The following is a 22,742-nucleotide window of genomic DNA, read 5'->3' as shown; positions in this document are numbered from 1 at the left end:
GGGAGTCCGAAAAAATATCGATATAACCGGGACTATCGATATATCCAACCCTGTTTGCATGTAATTTTCTCCGTGCGTGCATAGAAATAGTATCGATATAACCGGGACTATCGATATATCCGATATCGATATAACGAGACTTTACTGTATATATGTTTTACGTGTAATTTAGCAATGAAGAAAGCATATTAAAAATAATGATGACGGACTGACAGAGTTACCGATTGGTCCAGGCTACTAGAACCATGAAGGACTTCAAACATGGACACAGTCCGACCTTACTACGAGTTTCTACAGTGGTGGGCCTGCAAGGCCTTCTATGCTGGCCTAAAAATATCTGAATCAAGACGAATGTTCATTATATTTTGTCCATGAATTGTTATTAAATAATTCCAAATTGTCTTTCAGCTTCCCTTCATTGCTTTTCCCCTATGTGCTGCTTCCAGATGTGTGTTTTCATATTTAAGCATTTAACCAATCACATTTCAGCCATCATTTGTTAGCAGGGTCAGAAATCTATCTATTCACAATCACTTCTGCAAGCCCTGAAGCATAAAAATCAACGTCGATTAAACTGATGCTTTCACCAATAAGAGTTCGAGTTGGAAACTCAAGGCCCGCTGGAAGGCACTGGAAACGTGAGAGTTTTTTCAAACTTTGATTGCCTAGTCGCATGATTGGTTAATCACAAGTCAATCATAGTATCACTAGCCGCTAGTCGTAAGACCATACTGGCCAGAGCTAGCACACTGTATCGGTAGCGAGCTGCATAAGCTAATAAATTGTCGTGTTGATTTAATAGCGGTTTTGTCAATCCACAATGGCTGAAGGAGGAGAAGAAAGGGATTTGGTTGCAGCTATACTGTCAAAGTCATTTGCAAAACGGATTTTTCAACAATAGATGGGCATCATTATGGTTGAACAGCTCCGAAGCTAGCAATAATACCAAATACTATTGCAATTTTATGAGGTTATCATGAATTCAGCCTTGCTTTGTTTAGCGGAAAGGTCAGTGCTTTTGGACAGTCTGCGGCTGGATGGATGCATGCATGGCTTGAGGAACCCGCGATAAGAAGAAAGGAGCGTCAGCGCAAAGCGCCGATGCGTATGTGGAACTGTTGCGGCTTGGAATTGAAGCAGATTTATGTGGAACAGGAGATGTGAGACAATCGCTTTTCGTCAATGGATGCTACAGCTGCGTGTTTGCTTTCAACATTTAGCTTGTAGTCGACGTGCACATTCCACCACGATGTCCCTGATCCACTGGTGGAAAGACGCTTTGATCCTCTCCTCTTTCATCTAGAACTGCTTCATGTCATCACAAAGAGGGTACCGCAAGTCCTGAAGAATGAATGTCTCTCTGTGTCTTTGTTTTGTCATATTGTCTCTATGCTGTCATATTATTTGTTATTTAGTTTTTTTTTTTGTTCTTTTGACTTCAAGACGGCGCCGCAGGAGTGGCTGCCTTTCCAGCAGCTCATGTATTTTGTTTTTCTACTCTCATTCCTTTTATCACTTTGCTGCTGTGAAATGTAAATTTCTCCACTATGAGACTAATAAAGGCATATCCAATCCAATCCAATCCAATCCAATCCAATCCAATCCAATCCAATCCAATCCAATTCACATGTTCATAGTGAACAGTTTAATTACAGTATTACTTAACTTTCTTAAAGTCACAAGTAATTTCCTAGTGAACACACCCTCTTGTGGACGTGTAGTCATATCACACCACACTTGCTGCTGATTGATTCAGACAGCACTACTGAAGGCCTAGGAGTGACATGCCACGGCCCGCCACTCAGTTTCTACAAATCTGTACCCAAATCACAGATGAGACACCAAATTTAAAACAAAAAGAGTTTTTTTCAAGCCAAAATCATCCAAATTATAATCTAACAAAATTGTAACGCTGTGTAACTCACCACTTTGGTACAAGTGAGTAAATATTGCTTGATCACACTGTCTTTTGTTCACGTTTTCTATTAATAAGAACAGAAGCATAACACACTAAACAAAAAGTCAACACTCTTGCAGGCTGTCGTTCAGCACCACAGAAAAGTGGAAAGCATAGAGTTGAGACATTTACCACTATCTGACATGCAAGTTAGCCTTAGCAGCACTGATTGGAAATTTTGCATTTTCCTTTTCAAATGTCAACAGCATTAATAAATTGTTGAGATGCCAACACATAATCAAATAAGCGTCTCCTCTGCTACTTTCTTCACTATTAATGTGAACTGCCGCCACAGCCCCCTGCACTGTTCATAAAATATTAGTCACGGTCGCAGACTGTCTCCTGTTTCATTTTGGTTTGTTAATGTTGGGTTACATTTCACGAGTGCAAATTAATGTATTCTCACTGCAGCGACTGGAACATGGCTGCCTGTGTGAGCAGCTGTCACGGATGCAACAGGCCTTTTTCTTTCTTCTTTCAGAATCAGAATCAGAATCAGAATCATCATTTCCGGAGCAAAATTGTTCAAACAAATAAAGCCTTTTCACTCTTCTTTCTTGCTGCATGAAAATAGTATTATTAAATTATGGCATTGAAATACATTCGGAAAAGTGAAAATAAAAGTACCTATACCTCATCAGTCTGACATCTAATTGCCCTAATTACATTACCGTATGACTCTGATAGGCTATAATAAGAGATGAGATGTGGCGGTAACACGTGGCAGTAGCTTGAAGCCACAGTTGTACCATTGATAGCCACCACCAAATCAAAAACACGCACACATACATTCACTCAAATCCACGTATATATAACACCAGGTTGCATTCACACACGCAGCCAATTAATTTGAAATCGCAGAGCTATGGAGTTTTTGTCAGTCTGTTTTTTTTTCTCCAAGGGAAATATAAATAAGCTTGAAGAAATTGATTGCAAAAGCTAATATTGCCGGGCGGATATGATAAGTATAAAAGTAATAGGACGCGAATAGGTCTACAAATTTACTTTGGCAGTTGTGCATTTTGACTAAATTATTGGGTTTTTTTCAAAGTCATGCACCTTCAAACTTTAGTGCCCAAGCTTTAAATAATATAAGTATCTGGTATTCCATCTTTTGTTTATTTTCCTGATTGATGTATTGTTTTTTTCCCATTTAAAACACATCTATACATTTCAGACAGGTTTGATAATTTTCCAGATGAAAATTAAGTTCAAGAGATAAATTCATATGATGAAGAAAATCACAGTTTTTTTTCAATAGAAGTGGAACAAAATTGTAAAAATATTGCAAAGTACTGACATTTCGCAGGGGTTGCCTGTAGAGACAAACAACCGACACAGTCACCAAGTGGGATGCAATCCTACTCTGCCGGCTAACAGATTAGGGGAGTGTCCTACTATAACATCAGTCAAAATGTGATATTGTATATTATATCCTGTATACATGTGTATATATAGATATGACGAACACATAAGGGGTGGGCCCAAAAAGTGTTTGACAAATAATTGACAACTAATTGGAAGCTCATAAGTCGCGATTAGTCATTTTCTTGCCGGTAGTTTCTTGATGTTGGTTGCCAGTATTTTCCATGACGACTGACTTCAGGGCCAATTGTGTGGTAGTATAATTCTGTGATTTGACATTTTGTTTATTTTTACATTCATAGTGTAATGTAATGTAATGTAATGTAATGTAATGAGAAATTTACATTTCTCAAATGTGAGACTAATAAAGACTAATCCAATAACCACCCTCTGAGAGGGACCATCCCAACTTTGAGGGTACCCACAAAAATGAGTTTGACACACATGCCTACGGCAGTATAGAATAATACTGAACCAACAACGGCTATTCTTTCAAATACACTGTTTATGTAAGTAAAGCATCTTACCTGAGCCCTTACAGAACCAAAATGCATTTTCCAGTTGCATATGGAAGCTTGTTGAACATTTCTATTAAATCAATTAAATCAACATTGAGCAGCATGTATGCATAATGCATGACAACAAAAGGCTTTTGTTCGTTTTGCCGTGTCTTCAAATAATCCAAACCCCACAAAGCACATAAACAACAGATTTGAATTTGCACTTTAATGCCCAGAAAAGGTGTCAGTTTGTGTGGTCCATTAACAGGTGCATGCAGTGTTTTAGCATTGCTCAGTCACCATGCTGGTGAAGTCAATATTTGCAGCAATTAAACAAAAGCAGGAAGAGATTAGCAAGTGGAGAGTCATGGTACAGCTAATGACACCATAAAAGGCTCATCTGCCATTCCCAAAACAAATACATGCAAGGGTGTACACTGCCTTCATTGAATGCAAAGATGCTCTATGCCAGGGGTGTCAAAGTCATTTTTTGCCGCGGGCCACATTGTTGTTATGGTTTCCCCTCGAGGGCCGTTATGAATTTGGGGAGCAAATTAATGAATAACTCGTTTTCAAATCTGAAGTCAAGAATAATGATTTTTATTGTGGTTGACATCCAAAAATATGAAATTTTGGCTCCGATTTTAGCAATCATCATGGAATTTAACAAGTTTGATTTGCTTTTGCGGGCCGAAAAAAAATGATGTGGCGGGCCGGATTTGGCCCGCGGGCCTTGACTTTGACACCTGTGCTCTATGCAAACACATACAACAAATGGCCACACACTGCAGTGTTTCGACTTCTTTAGATGGTGGTGGAAGGGACAGTGGCACTGGCTGGCACTTCTCGTCTGGGTCACTTGGCAGTGACTTAGTTCAACTGGTAGGTTGGCTGAGAGAATTGACTTTAAGTGCCCTGCAAGCAACCTTCAACTCTCTTCAGTCACATGATTGAGGGATGAGAATCGCTTTTTTTACCCCCCTTTCAAATCATCTATGTTCTTTTGCTAAGATTTTAACCTCATTGTCGTCAAATGAGTGGTTGCTAGCTTTTAGGTGCAAATGTACTGCCGATTGAGGTCCACTTGTATTATCCCTGCGATGTTGATAAAGTCTTTTTTTGAGAATTTGTTGAGTCTCCCCAATGTACTGCTCTTTACAATTTTCATTCTTACAATGTATGGAATAAACTACATTACTTTGTTTTTCATTTGGTAGCCTATCTTTTGGATGCACTATTATCGATACGATTCTTATAAAACAACAAAATCCTTCATTAAACCGGTCTGGTGGGGTGAGGTTCAATTTGGATCGTTCATACAATAGCCTGCTTAGGCAAAACAGGTTAGGCAACATTCGTAATGCTGATGAGGTGATACCGGTGGGAGTGGGGGTAATAGGCCAGTCGTTAGTCAGGAATGTAGGAACAATCAGTGGGGCCACAGGGAGGGGTCCTCTGCCCCCCCCAACCTGAGAGTAGAGACCTATCATAGCTGTGTCCGGCGCCACCATGTCTGGACATTAGGGATATATAAATAGGGCCGATACGACCAGTCAGACTTTAGTTCGCTGACGAAGCCTCTTGGATAGGAGGCGAAACGTCCGAAACCTTCACATTTGTACAGATGACGGCTGAAGAAACCTTCTCATCGATGGACCACTCCTGTACGACTGAGAGCTTACACAGACATGATTGAGGGATGTAGTCAAATGTCAATTTAATTTCAGTTCTGCATCATCATTATCATTGCAGACATGAACAAATATCTTGGATGATCCGACTACTCTGGATGAGGCATACTAAGATGCTTTAGGTTTAGGGCCACACAAAAATACAATAAGAAAAAATATTTCAAGAAAGTTAAAAATAGCTTCTAAGCAGTTTTATTCTTCTTTATAAATGATGAGTATAACAATATTAAGACAAAGATTGTGTTATCCATTGGTAAAGTTGCGACTTTAACATCTTAAAATTATTACCGTTCCTGTAATGTGAAGAGCGGAATTAGGACCCAGGAGCAGACGAGCTGCCTTTATCGGTGAAAATGCAAAATAAATAACGAGAGCAGTGCTGGATGCAGAAGCTTACATCTGGGAGAAAGTTCGAGTTGGTGACGAACTGTCACGGGGTAAAAAAATGCACTTTTTAAAAGCAACCTTTTTAATACTGTTTATGTATTTGAATCATGCAGCTAGACAAGAACGTAGAAATTTGACACCGTCATGAAACATGCACAGAGCTGTCAGATGTCATGTTCATCCATCCATTTGCATCTTTCAAGCCTATGGCTACAATATAAGAAGGCTTTACATCCATATTATATATATATATGTGTACACTTGGGCCATGTGTGGCTGTTTCTTATTTCACTAAACCTCAAAGACAACCTTCGGGGGCATCAAATGCTCCATCTGCCCACTTCAGATTGCAATGTATCCTGCATGATGAGAAAAATGTCTGTGCAAAAATGAATCATTTTTGCACAGACATGATCACATGGAACATATTTGAATACATTCACGAGGGGTTTATACAGTAAGCCACCCTCTGTTGGGGTTAAGTTCCAAGTGATGCGAAATCCATGATGAAGTAATATAACTGTAATACACTATAGGCATGTTTATTTTATGGTATTTATCATAAATAATAAGGTCAAGGAACACAGTGGTTGACTGATTTGTATGTGTCACATCTCGTCGCCGCCTGGAGCGCGCCCCGCCCCTCCTGTCACCTCCTCCGCTGCTCCATGGAGACGGCCCCTCCCATCATCACCCACCTGGGTTCCCACAGCTGGTTGTCATTCCCTTGATTGTGCCTTCTGACTATATTTACCAATCGCGCAATACCGTCTTTGTCGGAGTATTCTGAAAGCCACAATTACTACTTCCATGCCGTCAGGTCTGCCGTCTCCGATCTCTCACTTACCTCTCCCTGTTGCTATTTTTGCATGCGTGCCTCAGTAAAGACTTTTTGTTCACGAGTATCTGTCTCGCCGTGTATTTTGGATCCAACTTCCCCACTTTCCTTTCGTCACTCGAGCCCTGCCCTCAAGCCTCGAGTGCTGTGACATAATACTCCGACCACCCATGGATCCCGCCGGCGAAGACAGATTCCTCGCCGCCCTGACCGTGCAAGCGGAGCGTTCGAGCCAGCTGGCCCGTGCCATCACGGAAGTCAGCCAAATTACCACCATGGTGGCTCAACGCTTCGAGGCGGCTGAGGCACGCATTTCCGCCCTCACAACCAAGTCTCCCCCACCCGTGAGTAGGCACGCTCTTCAACTACCGCTTCCCTCACGCCACGCAGGCGAAACCGGGCGCTGCGCTCAGTTTTTAATGCAGTGCACGCTCGTGTTTGATCAACATCCATACGCCTGCGTTAGCGATGAGGCGAAGGTAGCCTTCATCACCAGCCTGCCCACGGGAGAAGCCGAGAAATGGGTGCTGGCCATCCGAGAGTCCCGACCGGAGCTGCGCACCTCGTACCCGGACTTCGTCGCCGAGTTACGCCGGGTTTTCCATCATCCCGTGACGGAGTCCGAAGCTGAGGGGAGACTACTGGACTGCGTCCAAGGGGCCCGTTCAGCCGCGGAATACTCCGTCGACTTCCGCATCCAGGCCGCTGGCAGCGGCTACGGCGACCGAGCGCTGAGGGGGGGTGTTTCGTCGCGGATTGAACGCCGATCTCAAGGATGAGTTGGCTACCCGCGACGTTGGACCCACCTTCGACGACCTGGTCGCCATAGTCATCGGCCTGGATCACCGTCTTCGGGAGCGACAGAGGGAGCAGCGCGGCCGGCGGCTCGACGAGCCCCGAAGCCGGTCCAGGTCTACCACACCCGGCAGCGAGCGTGTGCGGCGCCTGGAGGAATCCCCCGAACCCATGATCATAGGGGGGGGAATGACCACACTATCCCGGGGCTCGTCGCACCCAAGGCCCCCAGCCGAAGACCTCAAGTCCACGCAAGTTCCCGTCGAAACGGCGACCACAGCGACCTCTGGAGGTCAAATCCACGACCCCCGTTACGCGGTTGGAGCTGGACAGCGAATTAATCGGCCCGTCCAGCTCCCAAACCGTGCGGGCCCTAGTGGACTCGGGGGCCGAAGGGTGCATCATTGATCCCCAGCTGGCGGACTCGTTGGGCTGCCAGCTGATTGATCTCCACCCCCCAAAGGAGATCGTCAACCTGGACGGCAGACTGTTAGCCCGAGTCACCCACCTCACTGCCCCGCTAAAACTCCGGGTAGCGGGGAATCACGTCGAACACCGCCAATTTTTAGTTATGCCCTCCCGGAATGCGCCGTTGGTATTGGGTCTCCCCTGGCTCAATACCCACGACCCGTCCATCTCCCGGGAGGGGCCCACCATTCAGGGCTAGAGCCCCTACTGCTACGCCAACTGCCTGCGGTCGGCTACGGCAGGGCGAGACCCCTCCCGCGGTGGCCCGCCCGAGGCCATCTGCCTCAAGGGCGTGCCACATTGCTACCACGACCTGCGGGAGGTGTTCATCAAAGACCACGCCCAATCCCTGCCGCCTCACCGACCGTATGACTGTGCTATCGACTTGCAGCCGGGGATTCCATTACCGGACTCCAGACTTTTCCACATCTCACAACCAGAACGGGAAGCCCTGAGCACTTACATAGACTCCTCCCTCGCGGCGGGACTCATCCGACCGTCATGGTCTCCGCTGGGCACAGGGTTCTTCTTTATCGACAAGAAGGATGGAACCCTGCGTCCGTGTGTCGACTACCGGAGTCTGAACGACATCACCATCTGGAACAAATCCCCCTCATGGACTCAGCCTTCACGCCCCTTCAATCAGCTACCATTTTTTCCAAATTAGACCTCCGCAGTGCGTACCATTTGGTCCGCATCCGGGAGGGGGATGAATGGAAAACTGCATTTAAAACACCATTAGGACATTTTGAGTATCTGGTGATGCCGTTCGGACTCACGAACGCGCCCGCCGTCTTCCAGAATTTAATCAATGATGTGCTCAGGGACTTCCTCAATGTTTTTGTTTTTGTTTATCTTGACGATATTCTCATTTTCTCTCGTTCCGCAGATTAGCACCGGTAACACGTCCGACGGGTCCTGGCGCGGCTCCTGCAAAACCGGCTCTATGTGAAGGCAGAGAAGTGCGAGTTCCATGTCCGCTCTCTGTCCTTCCTAGGTTTTGTCGTGGAGCAGGGGCAGCTCAGGGCCGACCCCACTAAGACTAAAGCGGTGGTGGAATGGCCGATCCCGAAGACGCGCAAACAGCTCCAGCGGTTTTTGGGGTTTGCCAACGTATACCGCCGCTTCATTCGCGGGTATAGTGAGAAGGCACTCCCCCTCACTAACCTCACATCCTCCAAGATTCCCTTCAGGTGGACGCCCGACGCTGAGGGGGCATTCAACCGCCTTCCTCTGGCCTTCACCAATCCCCCTGTTCTGCGTCATCCCGACCCGGATCTCCCGTTCACGGTCGAGGTTGACGCATCCGAGTCTGGAGTAGGGGCCGTCCTGTCCCAGCGCTCTCCCACGGACCAGAAGCTACGCCCATGCGCCTTCTTCTTCCGCCGGCTCAGCCCCGCCGAGGCCAACTACGACGTCGGCAACCGGGAACTGCTGGCGGTCGTCCTGGCCCTGCAGGAATGGAGACACTGGCCTGAGGGAGCGAAACACCCCTTCACCCTCTACACCGACCATAAGAACCTGGCGGCCATCCGGTCGGCCAAGAGACTAAACTCACGTCAGGCCCGATGGTCACTCTTCCTCACCCGTTTTAACTTTTCTCTCACCTACTGCCCAGGGTCACAGAACACCAAGCCCGATGCCCTATCCCGCATCCATGAGCCGGCAGAAAGGGAGGAGACCACCACCAACATCCTGCCGGCCCAGCGGTGGGAGGTTGAGAGAAAAGTTCGGCAAGCCCAGGGGACGACCCCCATTCCCAGGGGCTGTCCTAAGGATCGCCTGTTCGCCCCCCCCCCCCTCTTCGCATGGAGTTGCTCGTTTGGGGGCACAGCTCCAAGATAGCCTGTCACCCGGGGGTCAACAGGACGATCAAACTCATCGCCCAACGGTTCTGGTGGCCGGGGTTCAGGATGGACATCAACCTCTTTGTAAAGGCCTGCCCGACCTGCGCCCGTGGGAAAGCCTCCCACCAGCCCCCGGCAGGACTCCTCCAGCCGCTACCGGTGCCGTCCAGACCCTGGTCCCACATCTCCGTCGACTTCGTGACAGGCCTCCCCCCCTCCCGTGGCAAGACGGTCGTCCTCACCGTAGTGGACCGATTCTCTAAGTCGGCCCACTTCGTCCCGTTAACCAGGTTGCCGTCCGCCATCGAGACGGCTCAACTCCTGGTTAACCACGTCATCCGTCTCCACGGGATTCCGACGGACATCGTGTCGGACAGGGGACCGCAGTTCGTGTCCAAGGTATGGAAACGTTTCTGTCGGTCCCTAGGGGCGTCGGCGAGCCTGTCGTCTGGATACCATCCCCAGACCAACGGACAGACGGAGAGGAAGAACCAGGACCTGGAGGCGACGCTCCGGTGTGTGTGCCTCCACAACCCGGCGTCGTGGGCCCTGCATCTACCCTGGGTGGAGTACACCCACAACTCCCTGGTCTCCGCAGCCACAGGTCGGTCCCCATTCATGTCCGCCTGTGGCTATCAGCCTCCCTTGTTTCCCACCCAGGAGGGCCAGGTGGAGGTCCCGTCTATTGAACATCACCTCAGACGGGCCCACCGAGTCTGGAAGGAGACCAGGGACGCCCTGACACGCACCGCATCCCGGAACCAGCGGCTGGCGGATCGTCATCGGAGACAGGCACCCAGCTACCAGGTCGGGCAGGAGGTGTGGCTGTCCACGAGGGACCTTCGGCTGGCAGGGTCTTCAGCCAAGCTGGGCCCACGCTTCACAGGTCCCTTCCCCATCGAGGCCATCCTCAGCCCGGTCTCGGTGAGGCTCCGGCTGCCACCCACCATGAGGATCCACCCCGTATTCCACGTTTCCCTCCTCAAGCCAGTGGAAACCAGCTCCTTAGCCCCCACGCCCACCCCCCCACCTCCCCCCCGGATGTTGGCCGGCGGACCGGTCTACACCGTGCAGGAGATACTGGACTCCAGGCGCATGGGCAGAGGAGTGCAGTACCTGGTCGACTGGGATGGCTATGGACCGGAGGAACGACAGTGGGTCCCACGTGCCTGGATCCTCGACCCGTCTCTCATCCGGGCGTTCCATGCGGCTCACCCTTCCAAACCTGATGGGCCGCCAAGAGGCGTCCGTTGAGGGGGGGGCACTGTCACATCTCGTCGCCGCCCGGAGCGCGCCCCGCCCCTCCTGTCACCTCCTTCGCTGCTCCATGGAGACGGCCCCTCCCATCATCACGCACCTGGGTTCCCACAGCTGGTTGTCATTCCCTTGATTGTGCCTTCTGACTATATTTACCGATCGCGCAATACAATCTTTGTCGGAGTATTCTGAAAGCCACAATTACTACTTCCATGCCGTCATGTCTGCCGTCTCCAATCTCTCACTTACCTCTCCCTGTTGTTATTTTTGCATGCGTGCCTCAGTAAAGACTTTTTGTTCACGAGTATCTGTCTCGCCGTGTATTTTGGATCCAACCTCCCCGCTTTCCTTTCGTCACTCGAGCCCTGCCCTCAAGCCTCGAGTGCCGTGACAGTATGTCTACCTCATAGTTTCGTCTTTCTGTGTGGAATTTGCATGTTGCCTCCATGCCTCTGTGGTTTTCCTCCCGCATTCCAAAAACATGCATGGATGCATGGTTAATGGAACACTGTAAAGCAGGGGTCGGGAACCTATGGCTCGCGAGCCATATATGGCTCTTTTGATGATTGCATATGGCTCGCCGATAAATATTACATATTATAATACATATTGTGGTTTTTTTCGTCGCTCATTTCCCGTTGGGGCTGCAGTTGGCGGAAAGCGCCATTTTGATTCGAGGACACTGACCTAGAATGGCAGAAAGCGGCATGTTGATTGGATGATAGTGGCCGTCATGTTGAAACAGGTAAACGCCCAACTAGTGCACTTCACGAATAACTAGAGCACTTCAGCGTGAAAGCACCGGAGCATTAGAGGAGAGAAAATGTTCTGATTCTAATTTGCAATGAAACAATACCATCGATGAAACAGTCGAATGTCAGTGACATTTTAACAAGCCCCATGTTAACGTAGTAGATTGCAGATAGCAAGTGTGGAAGCTTATGAGCCGTGTGCAGGCTAGCTAGCAGTAACTTCGCCTCTGGACCGGCAAATTGAATTTCATTCCGATCGTTTTCCTGGATTTTTACCAAACACGGGGAACGGAAAACCATCCATGTTAACGGTGAGTACTATCACAAAGTTTTTTTAAATAATACATTCTGATATTTTGTTGAAAAGTGGCCGTGTGTGTGTGTGTGTGTGTGTGTGTGTGTGTGTGTGTGTGTGTGTGTGCGCGCGCACGCAAGCGTTTGTATGTGCGCGTGCGTGTGGCTCTCGCTGAAAAACATTTCTAAATATTTTACTTTTATGGCTCTCTTAGTCAAAAAGGTTCCCGACCCCCGCTGTAAAGTGTCCCTTTGTGTGATTGTGAGTGTCAATTGTTGTTCGTCTCGGTGTACCCTGCGATTGGCTACTGACCAGTTATGGATGTCCCCGCCTGTTGCCCCTGAGGCAGACTCTTGTGTGCCTGTGACCCTCGTAAGGATAATCGCAAAAGAAAATGGTGGATGGAAAGAATGATGCATACCTATATATATATATATATTCTCTCCAGATGCTGCTTCATGTAACAAAGAGGTTACAGAAAGTACTTAAGAATGAATGACTCTCTGTGTCTTTGTGTTGTCATATTATTTGTTATTCATTTATTTTTTTCTTCTTTTGACTTCAAGATGGCGCTGCGAGAGTGGCTGCCTTTCCAGCAACTCCTGTATTTTGTTTTTGTACTTCTTTCTTTCCTTTCTTCTTCCTTTCATCCCTTTGCCGCTGTGAAATTTCTCCACTGCAAGACGAGGTAAATACAATCAAATTCAATCCATTCCAAGCATATATATATATATATATATATATATATATATATGTGCGTGCGTGCGTGTGTGCGTGCGTGTGTGTGTGTGTGTGCGTGTGTGCGTGTGTGTGTCTGTGTGTGTGTGTGTGTGTGTGTAAATAATTTGTGTATATGCTTGCTTGTGGATTTGACTCAATGGTTTCGTTTTCAAGCAAGATAACCCCTCAGGTAAATCTTTGCCTTGAGACTTTGTGTGTTTACAGCTTCTGGCTCAAGCAGATATAACGATAACACTGCTTCTGCTTATCGCTCATGTTGTTTGGTCAGTGACACTTGTTGTACCTTAAATCTGTCATCTCCAATGTGGTGCCACATAAATAGCTTAATTTGGACACGTCTAATCCAATCTGCACAGGAATCATCATCCAAGTCGTAGCCCTCCACTTCAAAAAGGTTGTCGACACCTCTTTTAAACCTGCCGCCCTTCAAAAAAGTAAAACTGGTCGAGAATATGGATATTTTGTTGAACATACGATGACCTCCACACTGCTAATTGGGACAGAATGTGAATATTCATCTGATTAGAATTCATGACAAGCCCACTTACAATGGTGTGATTTGGAAAATGAACTGTGATCCTCAACCTGCAGATGTCTGACACGGGCGAATAATTAATTTACCAAATGAGACCATTACAGTGACCCCCATAATTTGCTACCAAATGCAACGGCAAATGGTGAACATACGATTTAAACCTGAATTATCTGTTATTTATTATTGCACCTATTCGCAATATTCACACACACACACACACACGCACGCATACACGCACACACACACACACACACACACACACGCACACACACACACACACACACACACACACACACACACACACACACACACACACACACACACACACACACAAAACTGTTTTTGTGGTACATTCAAGCTACATTCACTGTAAAATTACTTACTACATTCACTGTAAAATTATTCACATTAAATATCGGGAGACATTCACCAAATATCATCAACTCATTCTGGCCTTTCATTGTGGCTTACTGTGGAAGTGGCTTTTAAAAGATCTTTGTAGAAGTTATTTGAGTCAGTTTAGAATACCCTCACACTATGGAACATAGAAATTTGTTTTCAATGATTGTAATTTTATGATTTTTTTATTTATGAAGATGATTCTGGGACTCTTTATGAGAGTTGACTCATGCAGGTGTTGAATGCCATTCAATCATAGTTTTTTGAAAAGGGAGAATAATGCATTTCATCCAAGTTTTGCATATGCGGTTGAAAGACTGTGAACGCTCTGAACATGACAATATGATGTGCAGGGCACTTAGGCTCTAACTTGATTAAGCACCAAGTCAAGGCCCACTCAATTAATCGGAGCAATTGACTGCCGCAGTCCCACCCAGCTGCTGCCGCTGCCCATGGAAAGAACGGAGCAGCAACAAAGGCAAATGAACATTGATTAAGGCATATTTACATTGTTTCTCAGAAATACTTTTCCATGCTCTTGCTTCCCAAAAGGACTCACTCTCACGTGTTACCACATACAAAATATCAATGTTCACGAGAATCCATGTGAATCTACTAATAGGATCATTATGCTAAGAACACACAGTGAGCCGGTATCCATTTCACACATTTTCTATTTGCCAGACAGCATTTTGTGTTAAAACACATCCAATCAAACGTCAAATCAGTGACTAAAAACTGCATCAGTGTCTCTTCAATTTCTATACTGCTATTCAGATGTTTTTTTTACTGGAGCAAGAAATAGAGAAATTACCATAGAAGTATGTTAAAAGCACTGCACACATTTGGGCATACAGTGAGACCTCAGCTTACGAACACCTTACCTTACGAACTTTTCGGTTTACGAACATCAAATTTATGAAAATTAAACCTGTAATTACGCACTACTTTTCGCGATACACACCCACCACGGCTGGCGGAGTGATCTTCGGATCTGGCGGAGTGGTCTTTGGATCTTCGGCGGAAGCACACGACCCAACAGCGCTCTAGCCGTCGCTGTCCCGTCCTATTTATGGGGATACTGGGTTATGGGCTCAGATATATACTACAGGCTGAAAATATTTTACTGATTTAGAAGACATTTCTTGAATATGTAATCGGATACAAATGGGTTCAAATAGAAATTAACAATTGTAATGTGTATTTCCTTCCACTGCTTTGCAGATGATTGTCAGACCTATGTCCACTGAGTAAAATAGATGCCTTGTCATTAAGGCCACTTTTACCCTGCCTGGAGGAAATTTAAACCTGGACAACACTACATTTATTGAAATTCAATGAAACGAAGACAGAAGCGATAATGTTTTGTTCCAGTGACCCTTCCACCATGCTGTAGACTTTGAGTATGCAAATTGTCAAACAGGCTTCTTATTGGCTGCCGGTGCCGAGTATGCAAATGCCAATTTGCATACTCGGCACCGGCAGCCAATCAGAAGCCTGTTTCGTGCTTCGGACTACACAGTGACTGAAAAATGTACTTGAGAGTTTTGAAGGCGGCTTAGAAAGATTAGTCCACGTGGCTTTTAGCAGACAGCACAATACAAACATTGCATTGTGCACCATGACGGCTAACGACAACTGGAGCAAAATCTTGGGCAAGGGATATTTACTATAAATTAAGCAAGGGAGCAAGGAAGTTTATGGCCGGGCAGGCAACTTTTCAGAGTTGTCTGCCCGGGACTGCATGTATTTTCACAGTATTTTGATTGTAATGACAAAACGTTTTTTGGATTTGATCAAGTTTAGTCCTTATTCATAGTATCTCATTTGTTCTCTTGCATTTTTTCTTCTTTTTCAGAGTGGGCCAAAAAGGTGGAGAATGTTCCAAAGGCCAACACATCGAGACACTACGCATAGTGCCAATATCCAACACAGTCATTGCAAAATAGTCTAGGAATAATTACAAATGGTCGTCTATACAATGGCACGAGTCTCCCAATTCCAAAGGTACCACTTTTCTTGATAGTTTACTACGTGTTAGTAAATTGAGCCAACAGCTTGGAGTGTTTGCAGGCTATTTGCTCACCTCTGTTAATTGATACTTATCATGCACTGATCCTGTTAGTTCTCTGTTCTATGCAGTGAGTGATAATTGTTTTGACTTGAATATCTTTTTCTGGACTTTTTCTTGTCTCACACACACACACACACATACATACACACACACACACACACACACACACACACACACACACACACACACGCACGCACGCACGCACGCACGCACACACACACACACACACACACACACACACATATTCACAATTTACTCAGAAATGTTCATCTGACATCCCAAATATATGAAATATATATATATATATATATATATATATATATATATATATATATATATATATATATATATATATATATATATATATATATATATATATTTGTATGAATTGTAATTATTCCTAGACTATTTTGCAATGAACATCCTGCCAAAACATGGATTTCAGTTGTTTCTCAGAAAACAATTTTAGCTTGTGCAAAAAAAGTTAATAACGATAGGTGATGCTTTAAATCAAACCCTCCTGCTGTGTGCCATAAGTAAATAAAGATAGTTCATTCAGCTGGAGATTATTGAAGCTCTTACATTGAATTCTTACTGGCGTTATACACTAAAAGTCTGGTGCGATGTAGTTGCCTTACAGTGGGGAACCAAACAACCAAGCCCAACTTTATTATTGCACGTTCATGCACGTTCTCATAGGACCTATACTGTGATCATATAGGACATATATGATCACAGTCACTGTGACCTATTTTATAGGTTTATGAGTCCAACAATTAATTTTGAGATCTCAATGCCACATTTTGGGATGTCATATTTTTGGGATATATATATATATATATATATATATATATATATATATATATATATATATATATATATATATATATATATAAAATTTATATATATATATATATATATATATATATATATATATATATATATATATATATATATATATATATATATATATATATATATATATATATATATATATATATATATAATTTTGGACATATTTTTTGGACATATAATTTTTATATATATAATATATATATAATTTTTATATATATATAATTATAATTATTTCATATATATATATATATGAAATATAAATATAAATATATATTATATATATATAAATATATATATATATAAATATTATATATAAATATAAATATATCCCAAAAATATGACATCCCAAAATGTGGCATTGAGATCTCAAAATTAATTGTTGGACTCATAAACCTATAAAATAGGTCACAGTGACTGTGATCATATATGTCCTATATGATCACAGTATAGGTCCTATGAGATCACAATGCATGAACGTGCAATAATAAAGTTGGGCTTGGTTGTTTGGTTCCCCACTGTAAGGCAACTACATCGCACCAGACTTTTAGTGTATAACGCCAGTAAGAATTCAATGTAAGAGCTTCAATAATCTCCAGCTGAATGAACTATCTTTATTTACTTATGGCACACAGCAGGAGGGTTTGATTTAAAGCATCACCTATCGTTATTAACTTTTTTTGCACAAGCTAAAATTGTTTTCTGAGAAACAACTGAAATCCATGTTTTGGCAGGATGTTCATTTATTAAATTCTCATGCACTTTAAAGAAACTGACAAGGCTATGTAGACGCTATGACAGGGGTCGGGAACCTATGGCTCGCGAGCCATATATGGCTCTTTTGATGATTGCATATTGCTCGCCGATAAAACTAAAATATGTATTTACTTTTTCGTTTCGTCGTTTTTTTTTCGCCGTTCATTTTTCCCGTTGGGGCTGCAGTTGGCGGAAAGAGCAATTTTGATTGGATGACACTGACCTAGAATGGCCGAAAGCGCCATGTTGATTGGATGATAGTGGCCGTCATGTTGAAACGGGTAAACGCCCCTTTAACTGAGCCCAACGAGTGCACTTCAGCGTGAATACACGGTGTGTGTGCGGGGAACCGCATCGGGTGGGAGTGAGCTGGGGGGTGACGCAGCCTCCCTGGAAGTGTGACAGCGGGCGTCTGCGGAGGTCTTCAAGCCGGCTTTCGATCACCGAATGCGGGCGTGCACGGGGGAATCTCGGCCTGTTCCTTTTGAAATATTTTCAAAGTGTTTGAGCTCCAGCAAGACGGCGAGGAGAGAAAATGTTCTGATTCTAATTTGCAATGAAACAATACCATCGATGAAACAGTCGAATGTCAGTGACATTTTAACAAGCCCCATGTTAACGTTAGCATCGACATACTTCTGCGAGAAGTATATTGCAGATAGCAAGTGTGGAAGCTTATGAGCCGTGTGCAGGCGAGCTAGCAGTAACTTCGCCTCTTGACCGGCAAATTGAATTTCATTCCGATCGTTTTCCTGGAATTTTACCAAACACGAGGAACGGAAAACCATTCATGCTAACGGTGAGTACTATCACAGTTATTTTAAATAATGAATTCTGATATTTTGTTGAAAAGTGTCCGCGCGTGCGTGTGCGCGCGCACGCGAGCGTTTGTATGTGCGCGCGCGCGTGCGTGTGGCTCTCGCTGAAAAACATTTCTAAATATTTTACTTTTATGGCTCTCTTAGTCAAAAAAGTTCCCGATCCCTGCGCTATGACATTCTCTTCTTCTTTGAATTACCGCCTCAAGATTGGAGATGCTGGTGAGCAATGTCTGCCGTCTTGTGGTTAATAGTGGTGTTACACTTAAAATGGCTTAATAGTGTCACCATTTTTACCAGACGTGCACATTTTCAGGATTACATCCTTGAGCAAATGGTGAAAGGACTATTCAATCCTCCCCTCATTCACTTAGAACTGCTTCATACAAAAAACAGGATGCAGAAAAGTGGTTAAGATTCAATGACCCTTTGTGTCTTTGATTTCAAGATGGCGTCGCGAGAGTCGCTGCCTTTGCAGCAGCTCCTATTTTTTGTTCTTGTGCTTCTTTATTTCATAACTTTGCAGCTATGTATTGGGAATTTCCCCATGATGAGAAAAATAAAGGCGATCTTATCTTATCTTATTAATTATCATTTTGATGCTGAATTTCAGTCAAATATCACCTTCCCAGCAAAAAAAATCAGGAAGTAATGTCACATCATTTACAACCACATGGCAATGTGATACATAATGTAACAGCCCCTCTTCCACGAACCATGGCGAGTGCAGCAAGCCCCCTGCCCCCCACAATCAGCACCACCACCCTCCTCATATCCCGCATCCCCCGCACCACCTGACAGCCAAGAATGGGCCACAATGGATTCTTGACATCTGTGCAGTTAATTACAATAGCTGTACATGGTACTGCAGGAGATTGGTAATTATTAGCGTACTGGCCGGGGTAGAGCCACTAGAGGAGAGCTAAGCCACATCTTGACGTGACGGGTGCTGATCCACACAGCCAGTGCTTGAGACACAAAGACATGGTCCTGCACCACCCGCCTCTCCAGCTTGGTTTGTTTGTGTGTGTGTGTGTGTGTGTGTGTGTGTGTGTGTGTGTGTGTGTGTGTGTGTGTGTGTGTGTGTGTGTGTGTGTGTGTGTATGTGTGTGCGTGTGTGCGTGTGTGTGTGTGTGTGTGTGTGTGTGCGTGTGTGTGTGTGCGTGTGTGTGTGTGTGTGCGTGCGCATGTGTGTGTGTGTGCGTGTGTTTGTGTGTGTGTGTGTGTGTGCGCATGCGTGTGTGTGTGTGTGTGTGTGTGTGTGTGTGTGTGCGTGTGCGTGCGTGTGTGTGTGTGTGTGTGTGTGTGTGTGTGTGTGTGTGTGTGTGTGTGTGGTGCAGGCAGTGGGTGGACTCATTGCTTCACTGTTCTTTTGTTTTTTTAGTCCCATGCAGATGACACCATTATATTGGAGACAACAAGATGAAGAACTGTCTTTATCATTTGATAATTCAAGTGAAGTGATGAGCATGTCCAAAGAAACATGTGAGGTTGACACTTAGCTTGCTGTCAAAGTACGCAATTTGAGTGAAGAGAACAAAAGTACTGACTGACACACAAGGCTGCCAACAGAACATGACGACAATGGAGGAAAATGTCAGGTTTTCTTTGTGCAATTGTTCAATCCCTTTCAAACATGGACCTCAAAAAAAGTTCCCTGAGAAACTCGTCATTGTGTAGTGATTCGTACTTTAGATGGATTGTGGGGCACTGTTGTGCACAGTCATTAACATGGCTTCGAATATATACGTGCGTGGACAAAAGGAATGGTACATTCTGCTCAACCACGTGTCTTTCTTTCTACAACGGTTAGATTTATAAATAAAAAAATCCCAGAGGAACTCCATACACAATTGTGACTCATTGTGTATGTACTGTGTGAGACACTTTAGATTTTTATATACATATCTTAATGTGCACTTGCTTGAAGTAAAATGTGGAATGTTTTCATTGCGTATCGATTCTGATTTAAAGGCCATGCTTCACCCTGCTGTCATTTCTTATCCAAATTTCTATGATGGTCTTCCTCCTCATGAAATTAATCCAAGCATGCCTCATGGACCCTGCATACAAACTGGAGCGTACAAACAAAGGTGTCTGTCTTGTTCAATCCCGGATTTGCTTAAATGATTGTCCAGTAAAGTGAATGGCTAAGTATGAAAAGACAAGGTGGCCATTATCTTGAGCATTTGCACAAGTTCCATAAATATCAAGTGTGAATGGACAGAAGAATAGAGCCCAAATGCTATATAAGCATCTCACACCCGCCCACCTGCCTAGCATGTGCCTGAACACACAGGGAATACTGATTTCTTCTGTCCACAAACTACTCTTGCGAAAGGCAAAATAAAATACCAACAAAAACTCCAAAACCTCTCTGGAAACATAAAGCGTTATTTTCAGCACAACCTTAGAAAACCTTAACTTGCATGTTTCTTTGTCAAAGTAGCCTGCCACTGCAGTATTTACAGTGGAATCATTCTGCCAAACACTCATGAATGGATGAACTGTTGTGCATTCGTAACCTTTAAGGTACTATGGCATTTTTCCTTCTGGAGTAATGAGGAAAAACATTCTTGTGAATACAAGTTAGATAACTTGTATTCAGAGAATATAATCAATACTCACGGGTGCCATCAAACCGTGTTGCGATAGTGTCCAGGAAGGTGTTCTGCGGGGCCAGTAGCCCTCTCATCACCGGCATCCTGCTCCGGGTCGACTGGGTCCTTCTAACTCGGCGCCCCGGGGCTCCGCTGCACTCCTCCCGCTGCTCAGACCCAAAGTTCGGCAGGAAGCGGGAGGTGCCCGGTGCGCATCCCAGCCCCTGAAGGAGCGCACCGATCCGAGAAACGCGTGGCGGCTCCACCTTGACACCGCAGAGGCTGTGACCATAATCGAGCCCAAGACAGAGAGCAAGCTGGAGGGTAAGCGTGAGGGATAAGTCAATGCACACCTTCCAGTTGAGCGGGGTGTAAAGATGAGCGTATTTTCACATGCAAAAACAAAGCAGTAGAGACGCAGCAAACAATAGATAGATGGACTCCATGTGACTTTGTGGTGCTGATGATGTGTGAGTGAATCTTATAGCGACAAGCTCCTCCTCATCCCCCATCCCCCTGGACTCTCTCTCTCTTTCAACCCCCCCTCTCTCTATCTCTCTATCTCTCCCCCTCCTTTCCCCTTTGGCTCCCCTCTCAGTCTCCCTCCTTCTTCCTCTCTTGGTTATCAAGAGAGAACAGATGCCAAGTCACATGACGCCTGAAAGGTCCTGATGATGTGGTCCTCTTTCAAAGTAGAGGTGGGAGACAACAAAGAACTGCCAGTTCATTTTCTCATCTTGATTGCTCTGTGTTACAAATAAACAAATATACAAAAACAAATGAAGAATAGCTCTTTTTAAACTTTCCAGTATAAAATAATGCAAAATCAGCACAATTTGACTGTGGTGTGGGGACAAGGATTATGTCAAAATACTTTGTTCTACAGTATTTAATCAATGTGTTGTATTATGTGGCCGTAGCCTTTTATAAAGTGAGCGCGTTTGTGGTTACCACGTGTTACACTATCATTGTTGACTTGAGTGTTGGAAAATAATGATGAACAGTGACATTTATGCAAATTATATCAGACATTAAACCGACACCTGGCGCTTTCGTGCCCGTCTCTCATAGTCCGCTTGGCTGCATGAAGCAAGAAAAATGTTCAATCAATTGCTTAGTGAGTTACTGACATCTAGTGGTTGTAAAGATAAATACAGTGCAGTTTTCTTTTCGAAATGTTGTCGTACGTACAGTATTTAAAAAATAATTGTGTTGTGGCTGAGTTTGAAATGCAAAATTGTCTTTCAGCAAGTGAACACATATGCAATATACAGGTCTGTAATGAAATAATGAACATTATTTTATTATTAAATTATTATTATTAATCGAATTATTGTAAACAAATATAATTACATGAATACAAAATGCTAAATAATATCCATAATTCCGTCATTTTCCAAACCGTCATAACTACACAAGTCCCATTGTGGTATTGCATGTGTTTGTGCATTTATGTACGTATGCACGTATATCGACTGATATTCAACCCTGCAGGAACTGGTTCGAAAGGCGAACAAACGACGCGCCCACACATTCTTATGCTCACATCTGATTGGCTCTTAAAGTTTTTATCCTCTTTTCTAATTGGTTAAAGTTTTGTCAAGCCTGGTGACTCGCATGTTTGACGATCCTTCCTCCAAACTGTCGCAGGGAACGCCAGCTCGGCATTGTGGGCATCACACCGCTATCTTCGTCCCATTTTACCCGCAAAATAAGGTAAGAATTTGCATCATTTTCAGATTTATCTTCGTGGTAGACTGTCAAGCAGCACGAAGGACGGGATCGTCATTTTAATTATTGGCTTCTGTTCTTCAA

The 22,742-nt window shown here is 44.5% G+C and overlaps 1 protein-coding gene and 1 long non-coding RNA gene across 2 annotated transcripts in view; one reads left to right on the top strand and one right to left on the bottom strand.

The window, feature by feature from the left end:
- Positions 1-21,354, bottom strand: part of kcnh3 (potassium voltage-gated channel, subfamily H (eag-related), member 3) — a 134,105-nt gene extending 112,751 nt beyond the window's left edge. Inside the window, exon 1 of the mRNA XM_089002237.1 lies at positions 20,956-21,354. Coding sequence (XP_088858363.1) covers positions 20,956-21,031 — 76 coding nt within the window. The 5' untranslated portion in view covers positions 21,032-21,354. The remainder of the gene's footprint in view (positions 1-20,955) is intronic.
- Positions 6,650-16,119, top strand: LOC148894646 (uncharacterized). Its single transcript, XR_016115709.1, has 3 exons — positions 6,650-6,720; positions 12,719-12,840; positions 15,686-16,119. It is a non-coding gene; the product is annotated as an uncharacterized LOC148894646 (long non-coding RNA).
- Positions 21,355-22,742: the final 1,388 nt, after the last annotated feature.

Source organism: Hippocampus bargibanti, linkage group LG08, assembly GCF_051943395.1.
Source record: "Hippocampus bargibanti isolate YZ-2025 linkage group LG08, ASM5194339v1, whole genome shotgun sequence".
NCBI classification, from domain to species: domain Eukaryota; kingdom Metazoa; phylum Chordata; class Actinopteri; order Syngnathiformes; family Syngnathidae; genus Hippocampus; species Hippocampus bargibanti.
Note: the sequence above shows the minus strand (reverse complement) of the source record. Positions and strands in the feature narration are given on the sequence as shown.